General features: G+C 41.9%; 1 protein-coding gene across 2 annotated transcripts in view; it reads right to left on the reverse strand.

Moving 5' to 3' along the window:
- Positions 1-1256: 1256 nt before the first annotated feature.
- The window catches only part of arid3a (AT-rich interactive domain 3A), a 34241-nt gene continuing 20196 nt past the window's right edge, over positions 1257-15301 (reverse strand). The window contains exons 3-8 of one of the 2 annotated variants that reach the window (XM_082506188.1): positions 14794-14866; positions 12491-12674; positions 11486-11733; positions 9658-9948; positions 8488-8577; positions 1257-7233 (exon numbers count right to left, since the gene is read on the reverse strand). In XM_082506188.1, coding sequence (XP_082362314.1) covers positions 7073-7233; positions 8488-8577; positions 9658-9948; positions 11486-11733; positions 12491-12674; positions 14794-14866 — 1047 coding nt within the window. In that variant the 3' untranslated portion in view covers positions 1257-7072. The remainder of the gene's footprint in view (positions 7234-8487; positions 8578-9657; positions 9949-11485; positions 11734-12490; positions 12675-14793; positions 14867-15301) is intronic. The other variant, XM_082506187.1, reaches the window with a different exon arrangement.

Here is a 15301-nt window from a genome sequence, read left to right on the forward strand (position 1 = left end):
GCCAGAGCTACAAAATGACCTCTAACAGGCCACTGGTGTGAATACCCAATCAGAAACAGACTTTCATGACGGTGGCCTGAGGGCTCCATGTCCTTTAGTGGGCTCTGCCCTCACTGACTGGCACCATAGAGCCCAAGAATACCAGAATTGGCAGGTCCACTACAGGCACCCTGTGCTTTTCACAGATGAGAGCAGGTTCACCCTGAGTACATGTGACAGACGTGAAAGGGTTTGAAGAAGCTGTGGAGAACATTATGCATCCTGTAACATTGTTTAGCATGAACCGTTTGGTGGTGTGTCAGTGATGGTCTGGTGAGGCATATCCATAGATGGACAGACAAACGGCCTACAGGCTACACAATGGCACCTTGGCTGATTTCTAACACATATTACACTCTGTCATTATTTAGTTAACGTGAAATTAGACTAAATGCAGAAGCGGTGTGTGGAAAACTAAAGTACACCCCACAACTCTTTAGCTTGTAAAACCACCTTTAGCAGCAATAACCTGAAGTAATCATTTACCATAGATTTCAGTATTTCACATCATTGTGGAGGAATTTTGTCTCACTCTTCTTTGCAACATTGCTTCAGTCCACAGAGGTTTGTGGGATTTCGTTTATGCACAGATATCTTAAGGTCTGACCACAGCATTTCACTCTGGTTGAGGTCTGGACTCTGACTGGGCCATTGCATCACCTTGATGCTTCCTGTTTTTTTTGCCTTTTTGTTGCAGATTTTGCTGCAGTGCTTGCGATCATTGTCCTGTTTCATTTCAGCCAAGCATTTGCTGGACAGATGGCCTCATCTTTAACTCTAGAATCCATTGGTCTACAGAGTACACGGTGGGTTTGCCCAGAACCTCAGCTGTTTGTGACCCACACCCGTTTCCACACCTTGGCTCGTATGATTAAGTAGAGGATCAATAGGGGGTCCATGTCCCTCTTGGTGGACACTCCCATAGGGCTCAAATCTACTACCGAGTAGTTCATGGTTGACTAAGTGATTGCAAGATGCCTGGGTCTAAACTTCTGCTTTTACTGAGCTCCTCACACCTGAAGATGATCAATTAATCTGGTTGGCAGCAACTGGCTCTGCTATCTCTTAATTCCTGTGAAACCATTAGTACTTAGTGGTCTAATTTTTGTTAAATAAATACTGACATAGTCTAATATTTCCCCTGAGGCTGTATAATTCAGGATAACTGGCTGTTAAATCTTAGTCCCAAATACTTAAAATAACATCCAAAACACGTCTGACATTTAACAAAGGTGATATTTTATTAATTTCAGATTCAAAATAAAAGTATTCACACTAACATATATTGAGTAAATAGGCAAGAACAGATCTTCACCCTTCAAAATAAACAGTTGCATTGCCCCGCTGCCACATCACTGATGTGGTGGCCATTGGGGAAACATCCCACTTGTGAAAAAATGTGATCCTTGATAGAAAAAAAAAAGAAGAAGGAATAAGCACACATTAATAGAGCAGACTGCAAAACTCTGAACTGACAGTGGTGCGAGAAGCAGTACTTGTCCGAGTACTGGTAGTAGTTAGCTGTTGAGCTGGAGGTTCCCTGTTGTTGGTACTCAAATAAGCTAAACAGCAGAAGTGTTACGAAAGTGTAACGACAAACAAGAGGGCGGCGGACGCCCCGGCGTCAGAAATGAACCTCTCAACCAAGAATGTCTTGTTTGTATCTAACACAAGCACGGCGTTCATATCAATCGAGGTCGGCTGAAGTTCACTTCAAACGCCGGCGCCCGTTCTCGTGTCCTCTTCCTGCCAAACTGTAACTTGAGCCCTCACCGGGTTAAATGCATCAAACTGGAGGTAGAGGTAGATTTTCCTGAGAGGTTGTAAGAGACAAGAGACAGAGTCCTGTTTCTGTTCTGAGGATACACGTGAAGCTCTCTCTCACACACACACACACGCTCTCACTTGCTCACGCACACACACACACACACACACACACACAGACACACGCTTCCCTATAATAATCACATTACCATTATAAGTATCATCACTGTATTCAAAAATCTGCTCTATAAGTAATCTCTGTGTCTCCGTTGCTACAGCATGTCTAAAACAAGGAAAAAAGAAGCAGGGAAATAGCCAAAAAAACAAAAAACAATAAAAAAAAATTTATATATCCATAGCCCTAAAAGCCATTTTCAGAAATAATCTACTTAATGAGTCTTAGTAATACATGTTAATTCATACAATTGTCACAGCAGAAGGCATCTTGTTATTTTATCATCATCATCATCATCATCATCATCTTCCCTATCCACAGTCCCCCTGATTGAGGTAAGGTGAGTGGTGAAGTCCAGTCAAAAGTCCTCGAGCCCCACATGCGCCTTAACCCGTAAATGTTCTAGCAAAGTGTCCATGTCGGCAGCAGGTGGGAGCAGGAGTCACGCTCCAAGCAAGACCCTCAGAACCATGTTTTTCAAGCAGTTATTTTATCTACAGCTCTGGTTGGGATCAAAAACAGCTGAGATTCAGACACTTAAAAGTTACGAATGAGACAGAGAGCGAGTGAGCCGATCGCGATAGACTCTGAGGGTTTGTGCTGATATTAACATACTGTTATCAAAATTGGACTCCAAGACAGGCAAAATAGATGAGTTATGTTGCTGTTCAAGTCTGTACAACAGTGTCAAACGAAGCAGGCTTCTGAAAACAGTCCAGGGCCATTAAAGACGAATAAAATAATAAAAAAGCCAAACATGTTGCGCAGGCATTGTCTAATCTAATGATGGAAAACATCTGTAAGCTATAGGAGTCAAACTTCCTACCATACAATAAAAAACGAAAGCTCCAGCCTGAACAAAAATCTGTTTTTCACAACTCTACAGGCTACAGAGTTAAGACTGATGCAGTTTTCTTAGCTACACTGTGCCTTAAAATATCAGAGATGAACTACCTCTGACCAGAGGATCCTACATGATTGCACTGATACAGGCCAGACTGCATTTTCCCTGTCTGAACCACTTCCCTGTTTGAGTGCCTTGCAGAGCTACTGATTCTAAAAGCCTGTGAAGTTTGGTTTTAGTGTTCCGTGATCTGAATGCTGATTCTGAAGCTTTTACATCCCCCACAAACATTAAACTCTGGAAACACCACAAGGAAGTAAAGAAAGGAAAAGAAAGTAAATGGAATAGTTGAAGCCTTCATATCCTTCCATGTTTTTTTCCCCCCCATACAGGAAACTTTGACTGATTGTGCGCTGTAACAAAAACCTTCCACTGAGGGGAGCTCTTGCCAAAGAGCTGCCTCTAAAATGGTCATCATTAAAGGTGAGAATTGCATTTTCAGCTGATTGTCTGTGGTCACTACAATCTCTTTTAAAATCCTTATGAACCAGCACCACCATCACTTGAGTGGGGTTTTTTGGCCTGAGCGCAGCCTCCAGCAGGATTCTCCCAGGTGTGGCCCTGCAGGAGAAATCTGCCAAAGCTTTTAGTCCTTGAGGTAGAAACGGGGTTTGATTGTGGTTGAAGGGATGTCGAGAGTGTTTGGAGGTATACGGCATTGTCTTTACGTCTCATGATTGTTGCTACCGCGCATGTTAAGAACATGTTCCTTGAAAATGCTGCCGTCCACAGAGAGAGCGAGTACAGTCGAGTGGCGGTACCTTTGTTGTTCATGTGCAAATATCACACACAAGCAGTCGATAGTTATACGATAAATATGGATTCACCGAAGGGGGGGAGGGTGCTTTAAAAGCTGCCTTGGGGGCCAAAAGGTCACAGGGTCAAATGTGAAAAAGCAGTGTTGATCCTTTAGATTGGGATTGATTGAATTTAGCTTCTCTCCAGCCATCCTCCCCCAACATGCTTCCAGCCGCAGTACGTCTCTATTTGATTGTCAGCCATTACTGGCAACTGTGACACCTGCTACTCCTGATACAAAGAAAAACAGCCCTCGTATCCACTCATACTGCAGATACAAGGAAGCAGGAATACGTGAGGGCTGTCATTTTCCCCTTTTGTTTTGTTTTGGTTAGGGCCTACGCAGTACTCCAACATACCAACCCATTACTGTAAGGGCATGAAAAAAAGACAGATGACATTCATGGAGCTGAGCCTTTGAATCTCACATTCACAAAGTGTTTACTGTGTTTCTAAGAGATGCACTTATCAAACATTTAAATCAGCTGTACGCCTGAGTTAATGAAGAGCAACACATTCTACACGTAGACACTCTCTGAGCCTGACGGCGTCCTAACACATCAGCCTCATGTCTGACTACGTAATTTCAGTCACTTCTTTCAGAAAGGTGTCCTGCACGTGCTCATGGGTTCACTGGAGAATTCGCCAAACAGCTGAATGTTTTATCATCGTGTCTCAGCAACCGTGTGTTCGGTTTACGGCGTCTGTGTGGAACGGCCTCCTCGAGCCCCCGTCTGAGAACCAGAAGCAGCTACTGCTTGATGTTGCACCATGCACCAAACGCAGACACACACTCGCAACTCTAAATGTTCAAAAGTGTGGTTTAACCTCATCATAGTTGACATTGGCAATCGATGCCACAAATGCAACACTTCTTGCATGTGTCTGGCAATTATTGCAAGGTTAGTGTGGCTGTCGCTGCCTCAGCCATGGGCTCATCTTTGAGAAGGAGGAGGAACTTTACGGTAAACAGATAAAGCCGGCAATGTTTTGTATTCCGCATCTAATAGGCGCTTAAGCGTTTTGCGGAGAGAAACGAATTTAGTTATTCGATTTGCAAATCAAATGGTTTCTGAAGTCTCGAGCAGGGTTTTACATAAACCTGAAGTCCGCCTTTGCTTTCCTGTGCCTGAGGATGGACAGTTCAATCCTTTGTGGACATTGCACTGAAATTCAAGAACGCCACTGTGATGACTGTGAGGTCCGTTACAAAAAACATAAAAGTAATGACCAGTTGCTCTGTAGCAGCTGGTGGTAATTTCCCACTGAGAAGTGAGTCCAGAATCAAAGCCACGACAGCCATCTGGTGATATTTGACTTGAACGGTAAAAACTGATTAAACTGAGGTACCGCGCGCTCTCTGGTCAGCTCATGCTGTGTTAAGGTCTCTGAACAGAACCCACGTACAAAGCCTGATTTACTTCCAACGTCAGTAGGAATGAAGCTGCTTTGTGAAGTGGGGTGACTGTGTGTGTGTGTGTGTGTGTGTGTGTGTGTGTGTGTGTGTGTGTGTGTGTGTGTGCGCGTGTGTGTCGGGGCTGTGGGGAACAATCTTTAACGGTTAACAGTTCAGAGAGGTAACAGGTTAAAGTTCAAAAAGCTGAATTGATTGACTGACTTCAAAAAGCACGGACACAAATGACACAGATTCTCCTCTGTGTTTTGTAAAGCTAACAGAGTTTGTACAAAGACGCGAGGCCACAAGCAAACGCCGCAGCTGCGATCACCTCTCAGCCATCGCAGGATCCCGGACAGGTTGCAAGCTAACCTTAATGAGACCCTGTTCGTCTCAAGGCGCGGGATAAGAAGCACTTGGATCAGAAGACACACAAATTCATCAAAAACAAAGCTGAAAACGCTAAAATAAAAATAAAAAGCATCTGAAATCTATAATACAAAGCCAAAAAAGAAAACACAACACAATGTCACATACGAGCTGAAAAAAGCACTCGTCCGAAGCCCAGATAAGCATCTCCTGACACCTGATTGTCCATATACGCTCGACTCCTGCGAACCTAAGATGGGAAATCACTTCATATCTCATTAAGGGGGCTTTTTATCTACAAATACATGCATGCATCTTTTCTTTTTTTGAAAGACAATCACTCCACTAAAGGCCAAGTTAGAAAGAAGATAAAGCAGATTTCAACACGTGGAAAAGCAGTGCTCTGTCAAGTGGGATATTTGTTTAAGAGCGAGAAACACGTGAGAACATTCACCTAAAACCTGTGTTTTCCCACATAAATCTGAACCCTAAACAGGAAAAGGAACACTTGGTGTGGACAGCATTGAGAAAGTCCATCCTGTGATGAGGTGCAGGGAGGTGGGAAAAAAAACAAAACAAAAAGAAACAACTTAATTTTACCGCCTGTACAAACTGACCTTACTCTTACAAAAACAGCCATTTTGAAAACTCTACCAGCATAATGGAGAGAGAGAAAAAAAAAAAGGTAAAAGGTGTATTTAACAAGCCTCGTGTCAACAAACAGGAGTGGATTTTCTAGCTAAATTAGCCGAGCGTCACAGGAAGAACAACTATGCCCGCCTCCAATGCGTGCTCCTTTGCATTAGTCTGAGTCGGGACGCCGACGTCACTCTGTCTATTCACAGGAGAATCTGTGATGTAATGCATACGTCCCCACACGACAGGAGCACAGACCTGCGTTGTTATCTCACACAGACACTCAAAACGGCTGCCGTGTGTATAAGGTTTTACCCAAAATGAGGTCACAATGGTACAATTTATATATATTTATATATATTTATATATGCCCTGAAGAAACAACACTTATCCTTAAAGTTATTCTGATTAAAAATAGATGATATTCTTTTTTTTGGTATAGAATTCTTAATATAGATTTTTTTCCTGCAGTGAAAAGATTGTTAAAGATTTAAATGATAAAAAAAAAAACAATAAAGAGAATAAAATAATGACAATAATGACAATGAAAACTTAAAATAAAATCTCTCCCCTGAAGGATAAAACATCATTGTCAGTCAGTAGCTGTGTTTGTGTGTGTAAACAATGCTTTCCTAGTTTTTATCTTCTCTTTTGTTCTCCAAATAATCTGTACATTGATGCAGAAATAAATAATTCACAGGCTGTGCATATGTCTTTGTTTAGCATATACTGGCTCTCAGTTGGGAGATTTTGCTTTTTCAAGATCATTTTGGCGATGAAGAACAAAAGAGTTTGTGAGAGGAAACCTGAGATAGTGTACTTCAAGTGAAAAGAGTTCCAGTTTGTGTCTTTCTGTATGGTTTATGGTTCTTCTCTTTTCTTTTCTTTTCTATTTTTGGCATTGGTGAGATAGAAAATGAGGTTGCTTTTTGGCTTCACTTAGCGTGGTAAATAAAATAAAAAAATGAATGAAGGAAAGGCTGGGAGTTTGTTAAGACAATGAGTTGCTGGAGTTTGAGGTAGGTGTGTTCTGCAGCTGCTGCTGCTGCTGCTGCTGCGGAGCGACGCGACTGCTGGGAGCCTTGTTGGTGACGGACGATGCAGATGCACCAGACGAGGCTGACCCTGGTGCTGCCTGAGCAAAAAGAACGCCTGGATAGAAAACGACAAGAGGGAAAACAAAAAGGAGTCAGAGTACAAAACATCTGTCAAATGCTTTGAATTACAGTCTGTATATACTGATCTGCAACCGCTTGGCGACCACTTTTTGCTAGGAAAAAAACTGCCTTTCCTGACCAACTGGCGAGTGGTTGCTCGAGGGGGAAGGTGCTTCAACAAAAACCTCCTTGCAACTGCTATAGTCGCATGTAGTTTGTGTGGAAGAAGCTGACTTGTCTGCAGACACAGGTGCCAACTGCTCACCTGTTAGTAGTCAAACGGTGAAAAGCGAACATTCACTTTCAAAGAAAAAGTTGTGCCATTTGAAACGCATTGTTTAAGCTGCACCAGAAGAGACTTGCTCTTCACGCATCAATCTGAAGCTGACAGCTGGTCACTAACAACATTCAGGCTCTAGTTACCTAGGTAACCCTCTATTCTATTTACTACCGGATTGTTTGGCTAGCAACGCTTGATAGATACTTCAATCACATTGCCAACTTTGTCTTCGCCCCGTTTTTATTCTCTTAACGCAATTCAATGCCTCTGGTTACTGAGAATCACTTCATGTGTGAACACAGCTTCAGGTACAAATTTTTAGTTTAGTTTTTAGTTTCAAGGTAAACGTGCTCAGTTTCCCATTTGAGTCACACTGACGTTTCACTGCAGCTCTGCAAATAGTCAGTGAGAATGTGCAGACAAGCCGGCACCTGCCATTTAAACTACAGGAGACAGCAGCGTTCTGCTAGTGACTAAAGGAGTCCCAAAGAGCTCTTTGGTGCACAACTGTACACCTATTTCTGACCAATTTCACCTAACGACATTAAGCAATCTCCAACAGCCAGATTATCCAAGGGGTCTAGGCCCACGAGACTGAGGTCTTACCAAACTTGGTAATCTTCCTCCAACAACAACACTCTACGATGTTACTGCACAACTCTGCTTTGCCACAAAACAGGAATAATCTGCTCTGTGTAACATCTCTTACAGCTATAATCATTTCTCCATTTCTTCACAAATCAAATAAGCAACGAAACAACATATGAAACAGAAACAAAAAAGGTGCTGATAGGAACATTCGGAGGAAGAAAGGGGGCTGGTCTCTATACCAATCTGATGCTTCTCCAGATCTGTAAGTCAGCCAAGAGTCTTACTGGAAATACTTAACGTTTCATGACTAACTGCGAAGCAGCGAGCTCATATCTGACATTTTGTTGTGTCACCTTAAGTTACAGAGGAGCTGCTCACCAGTGTATACCACTCCATTGAGCTCCACGGACATGCTGATGCTCCCTGTGCCGTTGGTGGTGAGGTTCAGAGCTGAGTCTTGTCTGCCATCTGGAAGAAAGCAGTTTTCATCCTTATTCATTTTTGGATCCAGATTTGACTTAAGAATACTCAAACCAAATGGAGAAACAAAACCGTCCCACAGTAGGAGCAAAACTGAATTTTTCAAAAATGTCCCAATGAACATTTCTCATAAGTCACTTACCGAGAAATGGTTCATGTGCACGATCAGATAGACAGTAACCGAGACAAATCCTTCTATAAGATCAAGGTGCGTGCTTACAGAAGGGAATCCCCACACAGATAATCATGCATGTATGTATGCACGCACGCTGCTTCTATAAGCTAAGCAGGTCAACCTATAGCCCTGCTAGGTGTTACTTTCTCGCAGTTGGGTGCTGTGGTTTGTGGTGAGATTACAAGAATGCATTGAGATACTAACTGTCATGAAAAGGGAAATGTGTCAAACCTAGCTCGCACTGGCAACAATGAAATGTAAAAACCTGTGATGCCAAGAGTAACTGTGATGTCGTAATAACTCCAGATTTTTATTTTTAGTTCATTTTGATTTGCAGTAAAGACAAAAATAAACTTCAACTCTGGAATAGTTAAAAACAAACAAACGAATGTCCCTAAAAATGCACTCTAATAACCGACCGTTACCATTTGAAATACATTAATTCATCTTCTTCTTTTACTGTTCATTTACATGTTAACCACTACCAGAGGTGACATTTTCATTTTCACGTGGGTGTTTTCATACACAGATCACTGCTGCTAGCGCTCACGCTGACATTATCGACTTAATATTTCCCAGCAACCTTAATATTGCTTTTTTATCTGGACTTGGCCATTTGCTTTTTCTTGACAATCGAGAATAAGTGAGAAATTACAGTTTCATTTCACATCAGCAAAATCAGTGTTCTTGCATCTTTGAGCTTTTGAAACCAGGGAGATGTAAAAAAGGTGGTGTACTCTTTTATCTCATGTTGATTAGATAAAGGAGGAATTTCCTCAAACGAGAGTGTAGAACAGCCTGCAGCTACTGTGCAAAACATGAAAGTCATGTCTGACTGGTTGTTTTGTTCCTCTCTCTCTACCCGAATATGTCAGAGCTCCACTGTTCAGTACCTTGGTTGTTGATGCGAATGTTCATAGGTATCTGAGCAGTCATGGCTAGCAGGTTCTGCTGCAGCGCTCTCTGCAGCAGTCGCTGGTGTTCCTCGGCAGACAGCGCCATCTTCTTCTCTGGCGGCTCGCCTGCTTCCAGTTTGTCCCTCAGCTGCTCCAGAGCGGCCACCTGAGCAGCCATGGCGGCATGGGCTGCTGCTGCCTGCACAGCAGCCACTGAGTGACCTGCCAAGCCCCCCGCTGGCAAACGAGCCATGCTGACGCCTGCCAGAGGCTGGCCTCCCTCTTCTTCTGGCCCAGCAGCACAAAGAGAAAGGGGAACTCAAAGTCAAGCAAACTCATATGATGCATTATAGTCCCCAGACATAAATTTCAGCGTGACCACAGAAAACAGATAATAAATAAGATGCAGTGTGTTACGGGAAGGTCCCAGGGTTAAGCTCTTTTAAAGAGAGAGATAACAGCAAATCAGATTTGATGCTATTTCTTTATTTGAAGATCGGAGTTTCCGTTTAAGAGATAAATTTGGCAGAAATGATCTCTGATCATAAATGTGCTATCAGTAAAATTCTCAAGATTTCACAGTGGATCCTCATTTTAACTTAAATTTTCAAAACTTTGATCCAACACAGTCAAGAGTAAATCGTTATACTGTCACGTTATACTGACAAACCGTATACTTGACTTGAATTTGTCATTTTGACCTGAGAGTAGACAAAGTTACTGCCATATCCATGTATTTTAACCTGATTCAAAACCAGTAATCTGATTACTTTTTTCAAGTAACGAGTAAAGTAAGGGATTACTATTGCAAAAACGGTAATTAGATTACCGTTACTTTCCCGTAGGAACGCTGCGTTACTGCGTTACTAAAACCGTGATTTTTTTGCGAGAATGTCTCATGACAGTGACGTAAGCAAGTGCAACGTTTGTGACAACAGCTGTGTGCAGATCAACAGTGGATCACATATCGATTGTGGGAGAGAGTATGAGCGTGCAGCGTTTAAAGCGTGGAAGTACTGACCTTACTTTGAGTTTGATTCCATAAAAAGTTACAAAAACATTAGTGTCCGTTGTGCGTGGGAAGAAAACTTCTTTTTACAGCGAAAAACCCCCCCCTAAACAAGCACCGAGTGCGCAACGACGTAATGGGTAATTCACAGAGAAACTCACGGATTCTTCCACTGACCGCCTCGGCACACCTGCACCAGGGTAAACCTCCGCCTACCCTACTCCTGCTTTACAGGTGAAAATAGAGCAAAAGGACCGCTGAGTCTTTGACTTTATTTATTTTCTGCTGTGTTTCACTTGCATCTATTTGAAAGACTGAGTGTAAACACAAAAAATATTTTCTTTTATGTGCTGGAATGTGTAGAAAATAGGTTTAAATGTTAAACTAATTTATTCAAGTCAGAGAACGGTGCATATAATTTTATTTTTGCATATGCATGAAGTTAAAAGATTAAAACTGATAAAACAAGTTAAAAAAAAGATACTTTTCCATTTGATTACATTTTGTATGATGGATTATGCAGAAAAAGTAGAATTGGGTTGACAGATCTATCGCTTTATCACCTCTTCAGGTTGTAAATCATGTTTTTAAAAAGTAACTAAGTAGCTAAGTAACTAAGTAATTAATTACTTTTGAAAATAAGTAATCAGTAAAGTAACGGGATTACTTTTTTGGGGAAGTAATCAGTAATTAGTTACTGATTACGTTTTTCAAGTAACTTGACCAACACTGTTCAAAACAATCAACATCAAAGAACATGTCCCTCAAACAGTAAATTTTCTTCGATGTGCATGCAGCGCAATAAGCAAATCTCACCTTTCTTGATCTTGTGGATGTGACCCAGCGAGGTCCCGTTGGTGCCCACTGTTAAGCCCATGCTGGGCGTGGGGAGCTTCGGCGAGGACAGCATGGTGGGAGTCCCATTGGGAGAGTAGGTGAAGAGAGAGCTGCCAAAGCTCTGTCGCCGGCCCTCCCGTCGATTGCTGTCGATGGCTGCTTGAAGCTCGTTGGGGTTGCTCAGTGCCCTCTTTTCACATTCATATGGGTACAGGTACTTCATGTATCTGAAATCAACAAAGTGGACAACAGGTGTGCCCTTCTGAGTTTTCGAAGACAAAGTTTGGCCCAACTTCAGCTAACTAGGACTGATCGGTCTTAATACAGGGATTAATTTCTACAGCAACAAGTATGGAACGATTTAACTTTAGCTAACTCTTGCTTAATTGCTTAATTAAGAAAAAGGGTGCTATTAAGGGTATTTTCACACGGTATTTTGTCAGTTTAAATCGGACACTGGTTCTGTTTCCCCATTTGGTGTGTCTGGTTGTGAACACAGTAATCACACTTGGGTGTGGACCAAAACAACAGCACCGAGACCCTTTGGAGAAGGTGTGAAAATGATGCGAACCAACTATCAGGTGTACGTTAAACGTTTCAGGTTAAAAAAAAAAGTCCCGTAGCCATGTATGCTTTGTATTCTTAATGCGGAAAGGTACTATGGATGTGCTAACAACTAACCGTGAAATGAAAAGAAATTCTCCATGTTCTCCAGTAGACCAGAACACGGCACCTTCTTCCTGTATTTATTTTTCTTGCTCCCGCCTCAGACACATCCGGCAAATGAGTGGACTGAACATTCTTACATGTTTTGTAGTAACGGATGCATTTTGGACTTCTGCATGTGAAGTCAAACCAAACCAAAGGAAAAACTACAAGTTTACAAACTCATGACCAAAGTCGGGCCAGAGTAAACAAACTACAGGTGTGAAAACGCCCTGAGTAACCTTTAAGCACCAGTTAAACGAGTGTTTTTATACTGACTGTGTGCGAAGAGTGAAGGCTGCACTGGTGATTGAGGTAGGCAGGTTGAGTCCTTTGGTGATCTCCCTCCACAGTTTCTTGTTAATAACCTCCACCAGGCCACCCTTCTCTGTTACCAGCTTGTACAGCATGTACAGATCCAGGACCTGTTTGGCCATGATGGGAATACGATTCACTGGGGTTCCTGCAGCAACAGGAAACAGGAAAAAAATACAGTCATGCTCCACCAATAAAATACATATGAAATAACATCAAAGACAAACAACAGTACCTGAAATAACAGTTGTCTCCCTTTAGCCAATAAAGGTGGTGCGCGGTCACACCCATTCATTTTACATGTTTAAGACAGTGCTGTAGCTCACAACTTAATTGTAGCAAAACCTTCTTTGGCTCTTTTGTCACGATTAAAAGACCACACTTTTACCATTCAGTATTAGCAAACAGTAATTTGCCAGTGCAAGGTGTTGTTTAAGTGCTCAGAGTGACGGTGCTGCGGTCGAGTGGCGGAGCTCACCAACGCGCAGATCTAATAGATGCTTCGCCCGTGCTAGGAAACTACACTAGGTTTGCTTTTACCCTTGAGCTGAACCAACGAACTTGGCATCCAGGCAACCCCACAAATAATCAACCAGATTCAGAACAATTTACTGTCTTTTGGCTAGATGTTAAAATACAAAACAATGGGCAGAGTAAGACCACTTATGACATTAACGGCTTTACATAGAAACGAACAAGCATCAAATATATCAAACTCCTGTGAGCGTCAGTGGTTTGTGTCCTTGTATGACCACGCTTTTTTCCAGTCCACTCCTGATGGGGTTCAGAGGTCAGCCCTCACTTTTTAACTTTGAATTCTTATATTTCAAAACCTGGAACTATTTTTCCACTGAAAACTGTCATTTTTACAAGTATTTACCTTAAATATCTAATATTTCAATTACAACAACACGTTATTATCATTAGATACTTTTCAGCTTATTCACAAGGGCACGCCACTGTGGGCAACTCCACGTGTTTAGCTTTTACACTTTCTGCCCTCCCTGACACAACCCCAGAGAGATTTGTGGTTCCTCTCAGAACTGAAAAGGGGATCTTTATCTAATTAGGGGAATTAGAAACTCTACTACTGCACAATAAACTTTGTCTTTTCCAAATCCACATTTAAAATACTACTTGGAAATCTTCTTTAAAATAACTTTTCTTTTAAACCAGAGGGTGGGGTTAAGGGGGTTCAGGGGATGTCCAAAGAAACAGGTTTTTATACCCAAAGGGCAGTTTATCAAAACTTAGACGTGTGACTCATTTACGGCTAATAAAGATAATTGGAAACAACCTAAGACAAACTGTGATGAGAAAGAAGTTGCTCTAAAAATGTCTGGAAAAAAAGGCAGAGTAATTGTGACAGCTATTTTGATTTTATTTGAGAAGATTATTAGAATTTAGTTATTGCTCAAGGTCAAAGTACGGAATAAAACGCTTTCATTTACATTACTAATATGCTGTATAATTGCTATTATTATATTGGCTGAAAAACCAAACCAATCAAAGCATTTTTTTAATCAATTTGTCTTCTCAGTGATTATAATTCTCACGTCATATTTCTTATAATGGCCTAGAGATGGCGCTTTCAGAATCTAGGAGCACACTACCAGAGGCTGTGTGAACATCTACTACTGCTTGGCTTTTTGTTTTTTCAGTCATGAGCAAACTTTTCTTTTCTCCCATGTCAGTCGTCCGCCCACTGATCTGATCATATCAGCCATTGGCATCCTGTGAAATCAACACGGCTTCAAGAAAATAATTATCTCAAGTTGGCAGTCTGGCGTTAGCACACTGAACACAAGAAAATACAAACTATTCACTTTTCTTGTTAGGTGTTTAGATAAGAAGAGTGAAAAGTGGTTATGCGTGTAGTGTTAGAAGTGGGGGTCGAGCTATGCGGACAGCCTGCAGGATGGGAAGGTAAACTAATCCATCCTCAAGCATCGATACAGTGTGTCCCTTCTAGTTATAGCCTGGGAACGCCGACTTGCTGTGTGACCATAAAGCAATCATCGCTGAAATGAATAAAGACCCCACCCATGCCAGTGAAAGATGAGTAGACAGTGCTGTGTCATATATCAGAGAAAGAAGGGGGTGGGTGATCATCCTCTCTCCTCATCACATTAAGAAGCTGCCAACGACAGCGGCCGGAGATAAGGCGGGGATATGTGATACAGCAAGATAAGAAATGGAATAAATAGGACGTCCTATAGTTAGTGAAATCAAATTTGACACAGGGGGACAAGGATATGAAAACATACCTCGTTTTTGCATGAAGCTGAAGAGGTCATCCAGAAACTCTTTCCTCTTTGGGTCTCCATCCAGTTCATAGAGCTGTGAAGAGACAGTGGATAGATGGTGTTTAGGGCTGAACGATATATCGCATTTGCGATAATATCGCGACATGATCAAGTGCAATTTTCTAACCGCAAAGGCTGCGATTATACTCTGGACATGTCCAAATTCATGGGCTGCATCCTCCTGAGGCCGCATTTGTAGACCGATTACGTCACAGCGACGTGCCGAAGGCTGTCCAAATTACTACCATATCCCAGAATTCATAGCGCGGCCCAGCCAAACTCCAGTTTCCAGCAATGGCGGCCGCTACTAAGTTTTAAAATTACTCATACTAATCTTTCTGGGTCACAAAATAAACTTTTAACATATTTTCAGGCGAGAAAGTAGTTGTGTAAACATCAAATATCTGCTCGGTTTATCAAGATATCCCATATTTGCAAAAGTGCTTCGACGTTTTCAGAGGCGTCTGCT

This window comes from Aulonocara stuartgranti (genome assembly GCF_965226115.1).
Source record: "Aulonocara stuartgranti genome assembly, chromosome: 15".
NCBI lineage: Eukaryota > Metazoa > Chordata > Actinopteri > Cichliformes > Cichlidae > Aulonocara > Aulonocara stuartgranti.